This window comes from Folsomia candida, unplaced genomic scaffold, assembly GCF_002217175.1.
Source record: "Folsomia candida strain VU population unplaced genomic scaffold, ASM221717v1 Fcan01_Sc030, whole genome shotgun sequence".
NCBI lineage: Eukaryota > Metazoa > Arthropoda > Collembola > Entomobryomorpha > Isotomidae > Folsomia > Folsomia candida.
The window spans coordinates 751,090-772,619 of record NW_019091222.1 but is presented as its reverse complement, the minus strand read 5'-3'; the positions used below and the strand labels follow the sequence as shown (position 1 = coordinate 772,619).

The window sequence follows — 21,530 nt, the reverse complement described above, 5'->3', positions numbered from 1 at the left end:
TTTTTTACCTTTAGGACAACTACAATTAAAAGAGTTTTTTTAATATTCAGATAGGGACACTTATGTACGGCGCTGGTCGTTTAGCTTTTTCGAAATACATATATGTAAAATGATTTCATGGATATGTGCAAAAATGCAATAAAAATTTATACAATGTTTCCTGTCGAGTGGAATATTCATCATCATCACATTACTAAACTGTAATGCCCATTATTTCCGGGCCGGTAGAGACAATATGTACTTATTTTGGTCAATTATTATTTACGTATGTACATCATCCAACGTTTCTAAGAGTGTGGCTAGATACATAGATACTTCATATGAGGACATTGAGTTTGCATGTAACATGCAATTTCTTACCTCACACGTGGCTTCTCGTTTCTGTTACCGATCACGGAACTTATTTAGAATCTATAAATTTATCATGTAAGCCCATGCAAACGAAGTCTGTGCAATAATCTTGAGAACTAATACAAATGTCCTCTGACAGAATAATCTTGCACAAAAAGTCCATACGTTTCCCGTAACAACTTTTAGATTGCTGGTATGCATACATATTTGTATCTCGCCACACTTGAAATCATGCTCCATTTTCCAGATGTGCAAGGTTTGCGAATGTCATTGTGCTTAGAGTACGCTCTACTTCTTCATTTCATAAATTTGTGTAAACCAGAGAATAGAAAATATATTCAATCAATCATGTACAACTCATAAAAGGAACTTGTTTTTGCAAATTTAAACGCTTATATATGTAAATATGTACATATACAAAAAACCAGTCTTCATTTCTAGATCGACAAAGAAAACATTTGAAAAACTTCAGTAGCAAAATCTTACTCGGACAAAATCAAACCAAAAAGGACACAAAAAAACATTATCTGTACTTCTACGTCGCTTCTTCCAAAAGCGACGCCCTCTTCTCAACCGCTCTGACCCTTCGTATTGACCTCTTGATACTTTGTGGCTTCGGCATGTGACCCAGACTTCTATCCGGCATTTGCTGCATCTCATTCGCGATGAGTTGCTCTGCCGGAATTGACGAACTACTCGCCGCCTGCAGAATCTTGGTCATGACCTTCTTAACTTCACAGGCGGCCGATTTAGGTTCGTGGTTATGATCTCCGACTTGCAGGAGGAGGGCAGGCTGGCTTAAATTAACACTCGTATGCAGCCTGCATTTGCATTTATACTTTTGAAATTGGGCACACCTCCAAAATATTTTGGTGGATGCTTTTCTGTCCAACTGGAAAAGGTTGCCGTCCAGCGATAGGAGTGGTCTGTCTTTCCGTGAGGTCAAGATTTGAATCTCACCGTGACTTTGTGGAAGTGAAGTTTGCGGATTTGATAATTTTTTACGAGATTTACGAGCCCTAAATTCAAAGAGATAATTAGTACAGAAATAATTCATCCTTATACACACAAACAAGAATGGATTATTAAGAAAACAATCCAACACTCTTAAGCATAGTTACGATTTTTAAAAATATGTAAATGCATGCTAAATTATGTATCCAGTTGGCTATAATAAGTCCAGAGTACAGTTTACTCTTTGTCAAGCTCAAGTTAAGGTTAATCTGGATTTTGTATCATTTAAATATAGGGTGGTTTAAATGTTACATTACAATGGTAAATTTGTCAGTGGGAAAAATTCGTAAATTTCCATTAGTTACGGATTTGGGATTGAGATTTTTATTAATTTTTATCATAACTTATGGAACACTGATGACAAAATTCTTGAAATATTGAATTTCAGAGGGAAAATTTCGGTAACGAATGGAGATTTGCGAATTTTTCCCATTAAAAAATTTTCCATTGTGACCTGACTTTTAAACCACCCTGTATATACTTAATATATTAAACCGGGAAGATCAACGTTTAGCCTGGATTTTGTTTAGTTTACTGGATACAGAATTTAAAGTATTCACTTTTCAAAAAGTAACATTATGATTCAGCGTGTAAGGGAAGGTTCATAAATTATGCACGCAAGAGGGGGAGGGGGGAAGGGTCCAAGGGTCCAATGATATTGTGCCTGTGTGACACGTGTTGAAGGGGTGGTCTAGAAAATCGCGTTTTTGGCGTGACATAATTTATGGATCGCCCCTAACCACCATAATTTAGCACCTGTTGGGCGTTGGCGTCAGTTCATCATCCGTATTTGAATCATCATCATGATCTTCATTATCCGGTATGATTTCGACATCTTCGAAGTCCAAATCTGCAGCAGCATCGAGACCGTCGTCAATCTCGATTGATTCCATTTTTATGTCGTTGGAGTCATCATCGTGAGGGTCGGTATTATTAGTTGGTCCCCTGGGGGAGGCTGGATACCACCAGTTCATCATCACCTCCGGCCCAGGTGCCGAAACATTTCGCCTGGGTCGCTTTCCTAAGCAGTAAAATTCCAATTAAATGAACGCCCCAACAGAAAAGGGGTTAATTTTGCACTAGATAATTTGCAGACAAATCATCACCCACAGTGATACATCATTATTTTTCAGTAATGATTAACGAGACGTTTTTGTAACTACTAATGGAATATAGATACTTCAAGAAAAAGCCTCTTACCAATTTTGCGTTATTTCGTAATTTTAAAAAATTACACATTTTTATCAAAACGTGAGACTTGTTACATAAAATTTCTAGGTTTCACGTAACAACGTAACAGTTTTTGACTTATTTTCCATACGATTTCTTAAACCACACAAAAATAAAGCACAACTCGTGTGACGATTCGATTTATCTCCAAATTATTGGACAGTCCAATTTGGACCCCATTTTAAAATTCTTTAACGTGTACAGAGGGTAACAAAACAATCGAGCCTCGTGTTATAAAAGTTTACAAATCAAAATGTTCATAGTTAAGGTGATTCTCGTATTCATACCTTTCGGCGAATAATTAGAGTCTTTGACCCTTTCCTTAATATCAGTGACCCTCTTGCCGACCAGGTTAAGGAGCCCTTGCACATTGGCGTAGAGCAGGGTGACCTCCTCCCACGCCGAGTGACACGTGGAACATAACGCCGCCGGTGATGAATCACGTGGTTGCACTTCAAGCTGGGCGCAGAGAAATGGAAACGCATCCATCGTCGTGGTCGTCGCTGTCGTGGGGACACTCGCCTCGGTGCAGAATACGCAGCTCGGCATGACCTGAAGGTCAAAAATAATTATTTACAAAACATTAAGACAATTCATGGAGATCTTTGTAATTCCGTAAAATCTGCGATAAACCCAACAAACTTTAATGAAATAAAGATACATACGTACGACTGAGTTTGCAAAACTTTCCTCTTAAATTTTGTCAAAGTTTGCATAATTTATGAAGTTTACAATGTTACAAAGTGCTGCGTGAATTGTCTCTGTATCTACTGTACTTAAGTAATTGTGGCAATGGCAAATATGTTCAGAATAATTATAAAATCTAAAGAAAATTATACTGTTATTTAAATTCTTCTGTATATACGTGCCGAGGTCCACAAATAGATAAGTAGAATAATTTATATGCCGATCCCTAAATAATTGTACAGAATTGAGCAAATTTTAAAAACTATGTACCAAATAATTATCATATCAAAACGAATATTAAAACCAATGCGTTCAAAATAATTTTCTTTTTGAAATCATTATTCAAAGAAATTATTGTATAGATTTAAGATCATTTACCTAATTTAGATGTATAAAGCTTCAACAGTTTAAATTAGTTGATTACATAATTTTTCCACTTCCACAAATTTTAGATTGAATATAACAATGTTATTTTTTAATTCTGCCGAGTAGAACACATGGTTTTGTTGTGTGTTCTTTCTACACTAATGCCGCTGTTATGGAGTCTCACTTTGTTCACCTTTCATTCTTACTGCATACACACATTTAGGACTGTGCAAAAAATATGTGATCGATTTGATGGAGTAATGGTCCAGGTATCCTATTCTTCCAAACTTATTATAAGTTATAATTTATAACACTGGGTGTATATGAAAAGAAAGGGTATTGGGTTCAAAATTGCCCGAAAATTGGCCACATTCTTTATGCACGGCCCCTAAGACGGTCTTTCATTCGATATTACAAAACACATGCGCTTCCTATGTTTTTGAATATTTAATTTTTTTTGAATTTCGTCAAGGTCACGACTTTATTAGCATTCAAGCAGAGTTTACATTGATATTTAGAAAATTTGTACAATAATGAATTAGACAGGTGATACACATATAACGCATGTATTTGAGGCATATTATTGACATGTACATACATACATAAATAAGTACATATGTCAATCATCAAAAGGAACTGATTTTGTACATTTATCAGAGATCTGTGATTAATGAATTTTTTTCTGGGATTAAGGATTAAGGATTAATGTTATTCCGGGATTAGATTAATCCGGGATTAATTAAATAATTCAATTTGGTGGGATTAAGGATTAAGGATTAATTCAAAATTCTCTGAGATTCGGGATTAAGGATTAAGGATTAATTAATCCTGATTAATTCTTGATTAAGGATTAATATTATTATTATATTATGAGAATTGTCGTAAATTATGTTTGTAAATGTGGTTAATTTATTTATTGGGCGTGCGATTACGTAACTATTTGCAAAAGAATAAACTACGCATAAAATGATTTTCAGTGGTTGTGGACTTGGTGATATTTATTTCTCTCGAGACAGGATGAAACTCATGTGTGAAAAAGTGGTGGACGTTTGTGTCCCAATAAAGAGGCAGCTTGAGACGCAGTATTTGGTGGTCTGACTACATATACGTTTATTCCCTCCTTCCACTTTGCTGTCCAAAAACCCAATAATCTACTTTACAATGTCAACCTTTTCATATCGTTTTCTCTCTCCCCCACTACTTAAGGATCTATGTACATACGTGTATCTTACAATCTAACATAATGCTGCCTTTGCACTCTCTCACGCTTCTGCATGGGTCAAGAGTCAAGCATAATAAATTTTAATGGTTGGCTGGAACTTTGTTGCTGGCTGGTCGAAACTGGACACTTTTCACCAGATCCTGGTCTCTGGTTGAGATGAGATGCTGACACTCTCTTTGCTTAAATCTCTTGCTGTACCACCAGCAAGGCGTGGGACGAGTAACATCTAATAACAATTCTGAACCATTAACTAAAAATAGTTCATGCATACACACAAAAACAATAAAACTCAGTAATGAGAAAATAAAATGTTTCGGAATAAAAATTTTTGGAGTTTACATAATCGAATTACAATTTGCTTTTCAAGATGAAAATTTACAACGACTTAAATTATGTCACTAAGTTTTAGCTACTTACATGGGAAACACAAACTGAGAGGCTGTTCAGAAAATAAAAACCCATGGACATTTTTACACTTCATAAATTTTAACATAAGCTGATCTGTAATTTGTCAAGTCTCCACTTATTATTGCTGGTCAGGGTTGCACGAGAAAACACAAACTGCTTACACTAGACAGAAAAAATGAAAAATCGTGACCCGAGTTAACCCTCCTTACATACAACTTACAAATTATCTAATATTTTTATCGCCTGCCCGGAGAATGAGACACGTAAATTCTAAACTAGTATTTAGTTACGACCCCTTGATTATGTTACAATTGAAACGGAGGAAAGAGGAGACTTTTCATCTCTTGACTCGATACTTTACTTATGGGCAGCTGCATTCGCCTGTGGGTTGAACACGGATTGGCCTGTTATAAGAGAAGAAAGGAGGCACACAGTTATTGGATAACATTTCAAGCTTTTTTATGTGCAACTTCCGCGTAATCCTTGCATCTTGCACGACAGAGTGAACCGATTCCTGGAAACCTTTGTCAGGCAACAATGCCATAGCTAGCACTTTCAAACCATATGCTTGGTTATTTTCGTCTCTATAAAAATTTGTCAAATCTTCGTATCGATGTGCTTCTTGGCAAACTAATAAACTCTTGAGGTCTCCATCGACACTCTGTCCTACCAATGTATTATTTTTCAAACATTTGCAAAAGAGATGCTGAATGAAGCCTAAATCATAACCACCACTTAACATAGCTGGTGTTATTCCATTCAAAGACTCATGATATTGGCACACCTGGTCTTCAGGCCAATTAATGACTGCATACAAAATTATGATCCCTTTTTCATCGACGAGACAGACTTGTGCTGCAGCCTGAAAATGCACATTTGCATTTGTCATTCGTCGCTCCCATCTAAATCTTGTCTCCTGGTCCATTCTGTCCACTGGCACGATGCTGTTCTCTAGTAGAGGGTTGATTTGACGTCTAAGGCTGACTTTCTCCACATCCAGATATATGTAACCGCCGTTGGGGATTCTGTCCTCCCTGAAGATTAATGAGCATCTCTGCCACGACATGGTGGATAAGGCCTTAGGTATAAGAATTTCGTCACTTTCTTCCTCCTCTTCTTGATGAATCCCCTGCTTTCTTTTCTTGCATAATTTTGCGCGAATCTTTTGAGTTTGTCGCCTCCAGTATCTCTGCACTGTTGCCATATCCTCGAGTGTCATTTGATAAATTAATTGGCATGCAAATGTGACTTGGTCCACCCGTTGCGTCTCCTCCCAAGCGATCTGTAGCGGCGCCAGGGCCATCCCACCGCGTAAATTTACAATACAATTTATTATTATGCTTTCTCCTCTTCCACATGTACATCGGGATTACCAGCCTATACTGCCGGCGGTATTATTCCTCGATCACAGTTTCAGTTTAGAGAATGTATGACCTAGTTCTACTGATAATTAATTGTGCTCCTGCTACTTATGTACAATATGCATGTGTAAGTATTTTTATAGTTATGTTGAGTGCAAGCTACATATATAATACAAGTTATATCAGTTATCCTCATTCCTTGCATCCGGTGTGTTTCCAGTGTACCAAGCTATACTTTAGCCGGTATTTTACTTGCCACGCACTGTCTGCTCGGATTTATGATTCTGTACAATTTTCCTCGCCTTATGTTCGCTAAATAGATAGCTCTTTTACCTAAGTTCAAAATCTCAATATGCGCTACTTATATGGGTGAATTTGGCGATTTATTTACAAACTTTTGCAGATTCTATTGCTCATCCTCCTCTCACTATGCATTTGAGCACGCAGCATGCAATTGTAAGAAGAAGTGTAATGACTGCTAGTAGACCTAGGATAATGCACAGCCTGACGGATTGTTCATGAGATAATACATCCAACCTTGGACTGAATTCACTGGGGCCTATTTGCACATCTCCTAAACACTGCACTGTGCCCGAGACAAGAGAGAGACTCAAAAACTTCAGAACAAGAGAGATGAATGGTTGGGGACGTGTACCTGCACTTTTGCTATTGAATGTGACATCGAACCTTTTTGTTGTGTTCATCTTTCCATTTATAATGGCTGGGTGATCGTGTTTGTCCACATACAATTGCAGGAAACTATCACGGGACAATTTTGAGTTGGATTGAGATTTTGCTTGAGTAGATAGGTTCGGTGTGACTTGACTATTTCCGGGCGCAGGGTAATCTTCATCGTGAAAGTGGTCATAGCGATTCCAATATTGTGAGGAATTTCGCATTCTTGTTTGAAATTCTTTTATATCGTTTGTATCTTCTTCAGTCTGGCCAAATAAGAGGGGCAGTCCAAAAATTAAGAGGACGACGATGATGTATAATGGGTATTGGGGGCAGCAGATTTCCGGTACCGTCTTATTTCTCACCGCTCCATAAGCCATGAATAGGAGTGTAAATAATAGGACAATGAAAAATAAGTACTCGACCGTCGTGAGTGGTTTGGGTGTCTTTTTTAAATTGTGTGTTCCGGTTTTCGGTGTTTGGAATTTTGTGTGGTTTCTCTGCTGGTTGCGTGATCGGCTGTAGCTTCTCCCTTCAGTGTGTATAAAGGTGATGGAAACCACGAGAAAAAAGATGAATAATTTTTGCCCCATGATGGAGAACTGTCTTGGCTACGTTGTGTGAGTTTGATGGATGAGAGAATAATGGCTTATCTTTCAGCTTCACTTTATGAATTTGTGGTGGAGGGAGTTTTCGCATTATTTATATTTTTGGGATTAATAGGTGTCAATTGCTGAAGTAGCATTTGGGGCAGCAGAAACCAACTCTCGTCTGACTTGGCAAATTTATCAATGCAGTGCTGTCAAGATCAAATTGCTGCATCCCAAGACAGTTCATAAACGCTTGCTTTCGTTCTTTTATTCTTGCTGACCTTCGTAACTCGCTGGGTGGTGGGTTAAACTGCATGTGTGCATTTTCAGTCGTGTTGGACTTCGAAATTGTTGACGTCAAGACCGGTGGCATTTTTAGCGCTGACTCTTCTTTTTGTTCTTTCTTCTGTTTGTCCAATCTTTTTCGTCCTCTGCGTCCTCTCCTTTTTATGAGCATTGGACTTTGTGCGTCACCGCCTGAGTCATCATGTAAAGTAGGTAAAGATGGTTCAGGGTGGTCAATATCAGGCACAACATCATCATTAGCCTCCTCAGGTAATGGTGATTGGTCTTCCACTATTTCAACTTCCTCCTCCTGATGTATGCGATCAAATAAGAGCAACCGTCGGATGGAAACTTTCTCTGGTGGTTTACTTTTTTCTATGTCCCGTATTATGCAGCTTGACCCCTCCAAAATTGCTTCTATGACATAAGGACCTTTTCTTTTTGGTTGTAATTTGCTGGGTTCCCCCTTTCGTCTTATTTCCAGCTCATAAAGGACGATATCTCCGACGCGGAATGGATTCTCTGTCACTGTTTCGTCAAATCGTGCTTTCTGTGCTGCTTGTGCTTTTTCCAAATTTTCTCTGGCTCTCTCAAGTGCAATTTGCAGCCGGTAAAGTAGTGAATCTGCCATCAAAGATTTGGTGGGTAGTTGTAAAGCTCCGTCTTGTGGTAACTTTGGTTCTTGACCCCAGAATAAATAGTACGGTTTCTCTTGAATTGACTTCTGGATACTGGTGTTGTGTGCAAAGCAAACTGCTGCTAAATTTTGATCCCAGGTGGTGAAATTACGATTGGGGATGTAATGAGAGATCATTTCTGCCAGCGTTTTGTTAAACCTCTCAGTCAGTCCGTTGATATTGGGAGATTGGGGATTAGTAAAATATTGCTGGAATCCTAGGTGTTGAGCGAGAACCTCCATCAGTTTTGATATAAAACATTTTCCATTGTCAGTAAGTAAAATTTTGAAGCTTCCCTTCTTGCAAATGACTTCATCCATAATAAATTCGCCCACCGATTCTGCTGTACCGTCCTTTAGTGCGCCCACGATGACATACCGACTGACAATATCCGTGAGAACAATGACCATTTTATTCCCTTTTGTTGATTCTGGAAACGGCCCCAGAAGGTCACAGGAATAGAAGTCTCCTGGTCGGATGTCGGCCATTGTTGTGAAAGGGTTAATTGGTTTTAACTTGCCGGCGCATTTTGTGGTGCGATGTTTATGAATTTTACATGATAAGCATTTCTTTATGTATTGATGAACTTCCTCCCTCATTCCTGGCCAGAAAAACCGTTCCTTAATGTTGGCAAAGGTCTTGTCAAAGCCGAGGTGAGCACTTATTGGTGGTTCGTGATATAAATCGATGATAATCCCACGTAATGCTGCTAAGGAACTGCAACTCTCCAATACATTCGGCCCCCCTCTTTTCGGACAAGAAGCCCATCCTGTAATGCATATAGCGGGTTATTGTCCAGATCGTTCAGGATTCCTCTGCACCACTCATCTCCCAGTTGAGTTCGCAAGAATCCTATCTGCTCCTCTGGTGTCGGCAAGCTGAGCGGAGCCACCGTATTTGTTATTGTAAATGTTGGTATGTCGATTATGTCTTCCACGTCGTCAAGTACCTTCTCAAAAGGGTTTCGGGACAAACAGTCCGCCACCTTATTGTTCTTTCCCGAGATGTGAACGATGTCACATTGGAACTCGCTTAGCTTCAGCCCCCAGCGTGCAATTCTGGATTTGAGAGGGTCCTTTAAGTCCTTTAGAAATGTTAGTGACACAGAGTCTGTCCTTATCGTGAAGTGTCTTAATGCCAGATATGGACGATATATTTTCAGACAGTATATCAGCGCTAGGCACTCGAGCTCGGCGATTGGCCACTTTAATTCATTTCATCTTAAAGTGCGGCTTGTGAATTGGATTGGGCGTTCCTCGCGACGTGTCTTGCCATTGTCTTTTTTTACCATTACAACATGTTGTAAAACTCCTGCGATAGCTTGGGTACTTGCATCAGTGACTAACTCGAGAGGAAGGTCAGGGTTGTAATGGACTAAAAGCTGAGCCCCTGCCAAAGCACATTTCACATCTTCAAACGACTTTCTTGTCTCTGGGTCCCACATCCGCGACATCTTCTCGTGCTTGATTAGTTCGTATAGCGGGCGAGCCAAGTATGCGATTTTGTTAACAAATTTACGATAGAAATTAACAGATCCTAGGAATGCTCTCAGTTGCTTGACAGTTGTGGGAGGCTTCATACTGAGAATAGCAGATACTTTTTCCGGATCAGGCTTCAGGCCCCATTGATTCACAATAAAACCGAGCAGTTTAATCTCTCTGTATAGGAGCTTGCACTTCCCAATTTTTACTTTCATCCCGATCTTCCGCAAACGAGTCAAGACCTCCCGTAAACATGAATTTGCGTCGTGCGCAGTGGGACCGTGAGGTGTTAAGTCGTCCATATAAATTCCCAGGACCTTTTTCATGTCGCCGAAGACCCTATCGACGAGGTCCTGGAATTCTGAAGGTCCATTGACGACCCCAAAGGGTAATCTGCGATAAATGAAAACCCTATCCTTAGTTACAAATCCTGTTTTAAGTGACCCGTCCGCTTCGTTCATTCTAATTTGCCAATATCCGCAAATTAAATCTAGCGTATGGAAGTAGGTGCTGCCACCTAGCGAGTCGATAACATCTTCGATCCGAGGCATACAATAACTTCGGAACGTAGTGACCTTGTTCAGCTGGCGGTAATCTGTACAGAAACGCCATTTTCCTCCTGGTTTCGGTGCCACAACTACATTTGTACACCACGGACTATAGGCTCTTGTAATCACACCACATCGCAGCATTTCTTGCACTTGCTTAGAAATTTCTTCACACTCCTCTCGGCCAAACTTATTATGATACCTCTGTCTGATTGGGGGGTGGTCGCCTGTATCAATACTGTGCGTTACCAGGTCTGTGCAGCCCAACTCGGTATTATCATGGGCGAAGACGTCCCAAAATTCGGTCAAGATTTCAATCAATTCTTCTTTATCCTTCGGGTCGGCGTCAGGGTTGATGTCAAAATATTTGGCGTCGAAAGGCTCCTTGGTCTTACGTATTTTTCCATCGCTAGTTCCCATTCCTGCGATACTCATAAGTTTCGATTCGATTGCCTCTTTACATGGTCGCCCCAATCCCAGGACTGTACCTCTGAATAAGGTCAAGATGCGTGGACTTAAGTTCCAAATCGAAACGAACAAATGCTTCTTATCAATTATTCCGGGGTGAAGTTTGATTCCATATTTAAGTTCCGTGACCAAGGATGGTTGAAAATATATGTCGTCGCCTTGTACTTTTCTCCCCAAGTTGACTGGCACGACCACACAACTATTAGGTTCAATACACAGAGTGCTTTTAATTTTCACCGTTGAAATTTCTGGCACATCTTCGGTTTCGTCAACTCGGATAGTATTCAAGAAGTTATTAGCTCCTTCCGCACCGCTTCGTCTGTCTTTTACTGGTTTGTGACGAGTGTTGGTGTCACAATTTCTACTTCTTTGTTGAGTTTTCTCGCTTGCTCTGCTTGTTTTCTGTATACTCCGCGTCCTCTCTTTATAACCACTCGTGCTCGGTACTCCACTTCTCTTTCTCTCTCTTTCTCCTTCATTCGCAATCGTTTGCTTTCCCCTTTCTCTCTCTTCTCCTTCATTCGCAATCGTTTGCTTTTCACTCACTTTCTCTTCTATGAGATCAGGAGAACTGCCTCTCACCCTTTGGCTACTACGGCCCCGAAGATGGTCACCTCGACCCACGGGTATGGTACTTATAGTCCAACCCCGCTCCCCTGCCGACCAGTCTAGCGGTTGATCAGGCCGTTCGAGCTGATGGTAGGTCAGAGCCCTAAGTGGACAGTCTCCTTCACTCCCTCCTTCCTCTCTCCTTCTCCTTGTACCGTTCGCAGTTCTAGTCTCTCGATTATCTACACTTCGGTCTGCAGACCGTGGTCGAATCGTTTGACCACCTTCTGGCACCTCGTTGCGACTGTAAGAGAAATCCACTTTCTCAGATCCCCTCAACTCCACGGTCTTCTCATCGTAATCAATTTTTACAGGGGAGAAATGACTGAATACATCATTTCCTACGATGAATAATCCTTTGGGTAAATCTCGAGAAACGAGTACATTCAGTTCAAACTTAAGTCTTCCGAACTCCATTTGAATTCGTGTGGCTCCAAGCAATTTAATTTCTTCTTGGTTGGCGGCTGATAACCGGTACTCCTTATCGGGTTTGAAAATTTCTTCCGTTTTTACAAGGCTATATTCTATACATGAGACTCCTGCACCAGGGTCGATGAGACAAGGAACTTCTCTTCCATTAACCAGATTAACTACGTAGATTTGTTGTTGAGACCAAGATTATATACAATTATTGAGGTGGTTGGGGTGTCATCTTCAGGGCAGGAGGGCCCCCTCAATTCCCCTGCTCCCTCCCGTTTCCCGAGTTCAGGATTGGAGTGGTGCCTGGAAGAGCTCTTCTTGTTTGATTATTAGCAGGGGATCTCCCTCTATCTCCTCCCCTTGAGTCTTGTTGATGCCACCTATCATTGCGGTAGTTGCCTTGTTGTGGTTGCTGCGGGACTCTTGACAAGTACGCACCCCCGCCCTCGCGGTAGCATTCCCGCCGATAATGTCCGAATCGGTGACAATTATAACATTCAATGGTCTTGCGATCTTGCGATCCGTATTGTTGTGGCCTCCTTGACTGTTGGTTATCTTGATTTCGTGGTTGTGTTTGTCGTTGTCGTTCTGGATAACTTTGCAAGCTATTGATCTTCCTTCAATTTGTTCCATCTTTTGCAGCATTTTCTTCATCGGCTCAGTGGTCGGTTCTGATTCCTCTTGAATTGCTGGGAGGTGACGTGCCAGTCGCAAGTTGACATCTTCTGAGTCCATGTCCAGAATCGCGGCCAGCGTGGATTTTCTCTTGCCCCCAACCTCTGCCTCTCGGGTGAGCAGAATGTCTCTACGTCGTCGGTCGAACATCACCAGTGCATCCTTGAGTGCCTTTAAACTTGCAAATTTCTTGTAGCGAAAATACTCTTGGTAGTGGGGTTGCATATGATCAACTATGAGGGTCATTAGTGAATCTTCATCCAATAGCATCCCACTTTGTGCATGTAAGTTAGTAATCCGGTAGAAGAAAGTTGCTCCTGTTTCGTTGGAACTTTGACGTGTGGTAATAAACTGATTGACACGGTCCGGCACAAATTCCTTCTCGAAGAGGCGGCGTAGTTGTGGCCACTTCAGCTCCAGCCAGCCATTGGATTGCACGCCACAATCGTTAAAGCAAAATTGTGACTTCAGATCTCGCTCCGCTATTTCCAGCCAGTTGGCTGCTGCACCCGTAAGATACCGGGGAAATGTGTCCACCTTCGCCTGGTCAGTGTAGTTCGCAACCATTTTCTCATATTCTCTGATGAACTTGGAGGCATTGGATTCGGGCATCCCATCAAAATCCTTTTATCGCGCTGTTGAAGGACTGAATGCATCATCAGTCCCGTTGTGTTCATCCCCATGCCAAAAAATGGTGAGGCTGCTGTCATAGCCCCTGTCCTGCGGCGGTGGTGTGTTCTCACACTATCGTCGTCTATCTCCTCTTCCTCGTCATCATTTCTGACAACTGCGCCATATGACATCTTCCTCCGTTTTACCACGGTGTCCTTTCTTATCGGTGTGTTCTGCCTCTTGATGTTGGGGTTCTCCGTCATCATCTCCTCGAATTCTTTTTGCATGGTCTGTTGGTCTATTAGGTGTTCTTGCAATGTACGTTGTATGAGGTGTGCGTATTCTTCCTTCTGTTCCTTATAAAACCCAAGAATCATTATATCATCCTCCAGATTTCTTGTCTCCTCATCCGAACACTGGATTAACTACAGGCCTTCTTCCTTGTATTTTTCTCTCTCTCTTTCGCCTGTTGCTCCTAATATCTGCATGGCATTGTATCTAATCCTGGACCTCTTCCACGCTGGAAAGGAAATGCCGACAGGAGTAGTTTCCACTCCATGTACACTTTCCTCGTCTCCATCCGGGTCTTGTCCATTTTGCATATTTATTTGATCGGTTGTTGATGGTGGTGGTAAAGTCCGAACTGTGGGAGATGGTGGTCTTGGCTCCGTGTCTTCTTCACCAGGCATTTTTTTGGTGAATCTCACACGCCGTCTTGTGACGTACTTGCCTTCTTGTGTATTTGGAAATCTCGATGTGTGGGGTGTGGAGGTGTTCTGGGGACGAAATCTGGGATCAGGTTGAAAAGGGGTCTCTTGTGGGGTCGGGGTGGGGTAACTCATTCGCGAACCAATTTTTGAGTCTGTCTCTCTGTGCCTCCACTATTTAGATTAGATGAGAGTAGATGAAATGAAATGTCTCTACTAATGATGATGCACACTGCTAAGATCGTTCTCCTTTCTCTCAACTTGTCTCACTTTGTCTCAAGATGCCTCGCTCATTTTATAATACACGACTAGCATAATGCATATAGTGTGCAAAAGGATGCATAACGTGTGCAAGATAATGCAGCAAAATTCTATCATGATTTTATGATCTCATCCCCTTCTTTCTGCTATGAATAATGAGGTGGTACGCACTAGATGCTTGCACAAATTATCTAAAGGGTGTTAATAAAGTCCGATCCCATGAATTTTTTGGAGCGCGGTTGTTACAAATTCAGCTGGAACTTCTGAACCAGTGAAGTTATTTATTTCAAATTTTTACCATGGGAGGAACAACTAAACGTGTAAGTCATGAGCATCTTAGAGTTAAGATACAAACATTGCATCAGCAGGGGTTTAAACCTGCAGAAATTGTGCATAAATTGGGCTGCAGCCGCAGAACTGTTTGGAAATGGAAGAACAAAAATTTTGTCCACGACAAAAAGCGACCCGGGCGACCCAGAAAGGTGTCACCTACCACAAAGAGAATGATTAAAAACAGACTTTACAAGAAAACCGGTAGTTCATTACGTAATTGTGCAAGGGAGTTAAATGACTCAAAACGCTATAAAGAGAACAAGAACCAAATTAACTATGTGACCGTGCAAAAATTTGTGAAATCTACGAGGTGGGGTCACACAGCTTACAAACTAACCAAAAAACCTCTCATGTCACAAAAAATATCGATGACCGTCTGAAATTTGGAGAACTCCTTCAGAAAAGTGGCCATTTGAGTGAAAAAAGACTTGGTGAAGAATTGCGCAGTCACATCCTTTGGACTGACGAATCTATTATTGAGCTATATCCAAAATTGAACCAACAAAATGTTCGTTACAGGACAGAAAACAAATCGGATGTACCATCAAGAGCAGTCCCAAAATTCGGGCTTAAAGTTATGGTAGCGGGTGGATTTTGTGCACGTGGCGTGACTCCTCTACATATCATACCAAAAGGCCAAACAGTCAATGCAAAGTATTATATGGAAAAAATATTACCTATCTATTTCGATAGCATGGGGAACAAGGAAATATTTCCGAATGAAAGAAAAATAGTTTTCATGCAGGATGGTGCTACAGCCCATACAGCAAAAGCGAGTTTGAGTCTCATCAAGACGCAAGTTTCAACGGTCTGGAGCAAGGGGGTGTGGCCCGGAAACAGCCCAGATTTGAATCCCCTGGAGAACCTGTGGTCCATACTTAAGGAAAATGTATGGAACCACAACCCCGGACGAGGGAAGAGCTAGTAAAAAAAGTTCAAGATGTATGGAATTCGATTCCCACAGACACATTGGAAAAATTAGCACAGAGCCTTAAACAAAGAGTTGAGGGCATGGTTAAAGTAAATGGTAACAAGACCAAATACTAAGGTAAATATGTCGAACATTTTTTGTAAGTATCACGGGTAGTTTTTTTTATACTAGCCTTCACTTTTTTATAGGAAAAATGGGATCGGACTTTATTAACACCCTTTATATTGCTCTCATCTTTCTTCCTACTATCTTTTTGGCAACTCCAGGAAAGGCTCGTACGTCGTCTGGAAATTGGAGTGGTGGTGCTGGTGGAAAGTCGGGCCGCAAATCTCACTAATTTTTCACAATTGCTGGAAAAGTCACTCTTCTCTTGGTTCTCGTATTATCAGTTCACTTTCTCTCGTCTTTTGTTCGTGACAATAACACTTCACACTTTCACTATTGTGCATAGGATTCCTCAATTTCTCTCAAAATATTTTCAGCCAAGGCGAGCAGCAGCACCAATCTAGCTTTTAAATCCGCCATTTCTGCTTTTAATGCTTCGACCCGCTTTGCGGTTTCTTCTATTTGGCTTAACGAAGGCATTTTTATTGACCACACAAATCTTAATGAATGACTTACAGTTTTAAGGTCTTTGTTTATTCCTTTCTGGGACACGGTAAAGTTCACCAATTTCACAGTTCTCGCTCTTGCTCACATCAAAAGTTCACAGTTTCTCCAGTTTAAAAACAGAATAAAATAATCGCGAATTTGCACTATACTTTGTTCCTTTCCAAATATAAGGTCTTACCGCTGAGTTGGTGTTAACTTTCACTCTGTCCAGATATCACTCAGTTCTTTCACTCGATTTTCACTCAGTTCTTTCGCTCGCTGACTTACTTCTTCTGCAGCGATCTCGCCGCTGACACCATATGAGAATTGTCGTAAATTATGTTTGTAAATGTGGTTAATTTATTTATTGGGCGTGCGATTACGTAACTATTTGCAAAAGAATAAACTACGCATAAAATGATTTTCAGTGGTTGTGGACTTGGTGATATTTATTTCTCTCGAGAGAGGATGAAACTCATGTGTGAAAAAGTGGTGGACGTTTGTGTCCCAATAAAGAAGCAGCTTGAGACGCAGTATTTGGTGGTCTGACTACATATACGTTTATTCCCTCCTTCCACTTTGCTGTCCAAAAACCCAATAATCTACTTTACAATCTCAACCTTTTCATATCGTTTTCTCTCTCCCCCACTACTTAAGGATCTATGTACATACGTGTATCTTACAATCTAACATAATGCTGCCTTTGCACTCTCTCACGCTTCTGCATGGGTCAAGAGTCAAGCATAATAAATTTTAATGGTTGGCTGGAACTTTGTTGCTGGCTGGTCGAAACTGGACACTTTTCACCAGATCCTGGTCTCTGGTTGAGATGAGATGCTGACAATATTACTCCATTTAATGCAGTTTAATTGTTTATTGTAGCACATAGGAATATTGAAACATCAAATACATACAAAACAGACAATGTATAGACTTTTGCATGTCAAATGTGAAGTAAAATTTGATGTTGGCCTAATATTAACACCAATTATGGCACACATTGGTGCAAAAGCTATGCGCCTGGCCTATAAAGAGCCGCTGAATTTGTCAATTTGTTCGACATCAAACAATCTGCCGGTGAAGATGAACGGCAAATTTTTCAGCTCAGTCAGATCACTGTTAACCATGATTAACGACTGAATCAGTATTTTTACGGAAGCAACAATTTAAAGTTAAAGAATTCAACACATCTTAATTTCGGGAGAGGACAGTAGAAAGAATGGAAAAATATCGTATGTTTGAGAATATGTAATGTTAGTGTTACTTCACTCCATTCTCAGTGATTATTCTCTTGCGAGACTTAATCCTAATCGTGATTAAGAATTAATAATTTGGATACGCTTTGTCGGGATTAAGGATTAAGGATTAATGGCGTGGAAATATTTCGTCGGGATTAATGATTAAGGATTAATTGCATACAATTTTTTGTCGGGATTAAGCATTAAGGATTATTAATCCTTAATCCCAATCCTTAATCCGTTAATCACGATTAATTAATCACGGATCTCTGACATTTATGTATAATCACCCTGACGAAGAATACATGATTCACCTGTTATCTAAAACAATTATAAACTACTTCAAAATATATATAAACAAGTATAAAATTTCTTACTTACTTCCTAATATCTTGGCATTGGGAAAACCATCCAAAAATCTGGTACGAAGCCCAGCCAGCTCACCTGTCCTAGTATACCAACAAACGTTGATGTGAACTTCTCTCACCGATTTCACAGCCAGACATGTGCAGCCCTCTGCCGGCAGAAATGCGGCAACCGTAGGCAAGTCGTAGCTGTGAACGCACAAAATTTCCAATACTGGGAAGCACACCTTGTAATCAATCCGTCCAAAGCGTCCTGGAATACTTTCAAATTCAAATCCAACTTTCTTAGTCTTCGTGTTATCAATCCCGAAGTTTTTCATGGCCGGAAGTGCTGGGAATTTATATTCCGTTTCTTCATCGTCAGAAGAAAATTTTTCCAGAGTTGGGGAATGTTCCTTCAACAACTCGTACAGAATATTTGGCATCTCGTCATCGCGAAGGTCGTAACTCTCATGGTCCACATAAAGATCAAGTTTTTTCAGTCGAGAAGGAATTTTGAACAGACATTCTAACCGATCTGCGTCCAAATCTCCGGTTAATTCCAGCGAATTAAGTGATCTGAAAAGTAAACAACAATTAATTTATATTTACCCAGCAGGGTGGCGGCTCTGCAAGTGATATACCACGCCAGTGTCATGCAACAAATGTCATTTCGTATTTGTCAAGGCTTCAAAGTGCCATCCATGTCTTAAATCTCGTATCACACAGATGTAAAAGTGAAGAGAGGTTTGATCCGGATGGATTTGAAAACTTGTGCAAACGTTACATTGGAAAAGAATTGGTTGGTGTCACTGTTAATCGTGCATTTGTCATAAATGTCACCCGACAAACATGAAATTTTCTGTGTAATGTAAGCTGAGAATGGTAGAAAATGACACAATTGATGTCTGACAAATATGTAACTTTGGCATTTATGACACGACAAATTGACACAGAAAATACGACAGGCACATCACTCACTTGCAGTGGAAACTTTTGTAGCATTTCCACGTTCGAAATTTCATATAAATTGTTACAGTCAATTTTTAGAACTTCCAAAGCTGGGAAACTTTCCGTAATAGCTTTCCCAACCATTTTAAGAGGAGGATTTCTAGGACATTGAGAATCAAACAGGCGACAATCGATCACAAGTTTCTTTAATTTTGGGAAAACGGTGCCAGTACATGGGACGAACTCTTGATCGAAGAACCATTCATACTTTAATTCCTCCAGAGTGGGGGAAGAACTCAATATAATTTTGTCACACAAGTCCCTTTGCCAATCTTCCCAGATGTAGAAGTGGACAACAATTGATTTTACGTTCCTGACCGAGGGAAACGTTTCAAGATCCGTGGGTGCTAAGGTGGACTTATACGAGGAAAACTTTAGATAGGTATTGAATCCCAGTTTTTCCTCCATTCTTCCATCCAATCTCCACTCTTTGCGATGTCGGTTATCACAATTTCCTGAATCAAGTCGAATGTTGGTAAGGGTCCGCGCCTTCAGAACGGGGGTGGCCTCGTAATTCCACGACCTGCAGACTAGTTGACATTTTTTAATGGCACGGATTCCAAGGAACTTGCAGACATGCGGAATTACCTACAAAATCAATAACAAAATAGCAAATAAAAGATTTACAAAGTGCCAGAAAAAAACGAGTTTTTTCATTTAAAAAATAATGCATAAATAATAGGGTTGCCGCGGGTAGCGAAAATGCTACCCGTTACCCGACCCGCTACCCGCAGCACAACTACCCGTACCCGTGCGGGTACCCGTTACCCGCTACCCGTTGTGAAAATTAAGTTAAAAACTGATAAACCTTAAGAATAAATTTGATTTAATCAATTATTTGCTGAATTGGGTTATTCCTTAGTTTAAGATAATGCTGTGCCAGTTATGAATGCCATAATTTGCAAGATAGCATTCGATGTTTCCGAAACCAGTCTTTTTGGCTTACAATGGAACCTTTCAAGCGTCACCGGAATTTGTTGTCCAATTATATAAAAAAATAAGCCAAAAATTAGGAATTATCACTAATCTTTTCATTGAATATCCCGTTTAGCTATTAAGTCCATCATAGTTTTTGTCCAGTGGAAAAAAATATGCAGACAATTTATTTAAAAAATGAACTTTGCCGCCAATATTTTTCTTCAGAGTGGACATTAAACGGAAAGTGTCTCGCGATTCCTAATTTTTGGCTTGAATTTTTGATATACTCCCTGGACCCTCGTAGTGCAGCTTGGTGTGTTTGAAAAAAGGTTAATTTTAATTTTTTGAAATCTTGATTTGAATTAAATTTTCATAAAAAATCGTCTACAAATAAAATTTTTTCTGTTAATTGGATTCAGGCTTTTAGCCTTCAAACCACAAATTAAAATCTCGTCAGCCCTACATACATAAATACACACAAATAAAGTTAAAGTATTACTGATATTTTAGAGCGGGCAAATTATACTTGTGTAGCATTAATTTCTCCGCATTTCCAGACGTTAAAAGCATTTAATGCTTCCGTGGCTGCTGAAAACACACGCTAACTATAAACGGTAGGTGCTGGCAAATGGTAAATTTTGGAATGGATAAATAATAAATTGACGCTTTTTTTTGCTAAATGCATTAACTTGCTGCGAAGTTTCTTTGTGAACTGATTTATGTCGAAAATTAAATAAAAACTGAACTACCCGTTACCCGTGCGGGTAGTTCTCGCTACCCGCAGATAACGGGTACCCGCAAGAATCGTGCGGGTATGCGGGTAACGGGTACCCGACCCGTTACCCGCGGCAACCCTAATAAATAATATTACATCTGGAATCAGAGTAGGCTCAGAGTAATGACTGGCAGTGGAGTTGTCTTCATTATCAGGACCATATTTAGAATCTCCTCCCTTAAAATGAATACGCAATTGTTACAAAAGTAAAAAAAAATATACCATATTTTTAATAACTTACTTCAGATTTCTCACCCCGTAACATGCTAATGATCAAGGCAGCCAATAATGGAATGAGTTGCGGTAAATTTCTAGTTTATACTTTTTAAATTTAATTTGAAATTAAATTTCTGATTTTTTTTACTGGTTTTTTTGATTGACAAATATTATTTCCAGGCGAACCATGCGACAACTGGTAAAATATTTTACCCAGATGACGAATGAGTTCACAAGTGTTCGAGCTTTCTCCGCCTGTAAGAACACGACCACCACTTTGTTTCTCATACGTATGCAAATCTTTCTCATGCGTATGAAAATCTTTCTCATGCATTCTGTAAATGCGCTATAAACATGCGCATGAAGTATACATGATGTAAAAGTCTTGTAAAAGTTAAACCCTCAAGATTGAGTAGACCTGAGGACAAAACTACAAACATATATGACGATTTCCATCAGCTATCGCCGGTAAAAAAGGTCATATTTTATTTTCTGCTGTTTTAGCTCAAAAACCTGCTCAGCGGGT

At 40.1% G+C, this 21,530-nt stretch overlaps 2 protein-coding genes across 2 annotated transcripts; both read right to left on the bottom strand.

Moving 5' to 3' along the window:
- Positions 1–659: 659 nt before the first annotated feature.
- LOC110860236 lies at positions 660–3,822 on the bottom strand. Its single transcript, XM_022109290.2, has 4 exons — positions 3,661–3,822; positions 2,883–3,147; positions 2,122–2,386; positions 660–1,370 (listed from the first exon to the last, which is right to left on the bottom strand). Exons 2-4 carry the CDS (start codon positions 3,142–3,144, stop codon positions 887–889), a joined length of 1,011 nt encoding a protein of 336 aa, XP_021964982.1. The 5' UTR covers positions 3,145–3,147; positions 3,661–3,822; the 3' UTR covers positions 660–886.
- A 14,118-nt stretch (positions 3,823–17,940) lies between these two features.
- LOC118439115 lies at positions 17,941–21,179 on the bottom strand. Its single transcript, XM_035860150.1, has 4 exons — positions 21,030–21,179; positions 20,885–20,965; positions 19,066–19,683; positions 17,941–18,663 (listed from the first exon to the last, which is right to left on the bottom strand). The coding sequence occupies exons 1-4, from the start codon at positions 21,051–21,053 to the stop codon at positions 18,655–18,657; spliced, it is 732 nt and encodes a 243-aa protein (XP_035716043.1). The 5' UTR covers positions 21,054–21,179; the 3' UTR covers positions 17,941–18,654.
- Between the last annotated feature and the right edge of the window lie 351 nt (positions 21,180–21,530).

Excerpts from the sequence above, each read along its gene's own strand:
- LOC110860236 (XM_022109290.2), bottom strand. The coding sequence starts at position 3,144 with ATGCCGAGCTGCGTATTCTGCACCGAGGCGAGTGTCCCCACGACAGCG. Across the intron at positions 2,387-2,882 it reads CTCTAATTATTCGCCGAAAG|GAAAGCGACCCAGGCGAAAT; the intron begins GTATGAATACGA and ends TTTACTGCTTAG. Across the intron at positions 1,371-2,121 it reads CTGACGCCAACGCCCAACAG|GGCTCGTAAATCTCGTAAAA; the intron begins GTGCTAAATTAT and ends CTTTGAATTTAG.
- LOC118439115 (XM_035860150.1), bottom strand. The coding sequence starts at position 21,053 with ATGTTACGGGGTGAGAAATCTGAA. Across the intron at positions 20,966-21,029 it reads TACGGGGTGAGAAATCTGAA|GGAGGAGATTCTAAATATGG; the intron begins GTAAGTTATTAA and ends ATTCATTTTAAG. Across the intron at positions 19,684-20,884 it reads AGCCTACTCTGATTCCAGAT|GTAATTCCGCATGTCTGCAA; the intron begins GTAATATTATTT and ends TTGATTTTGTAG.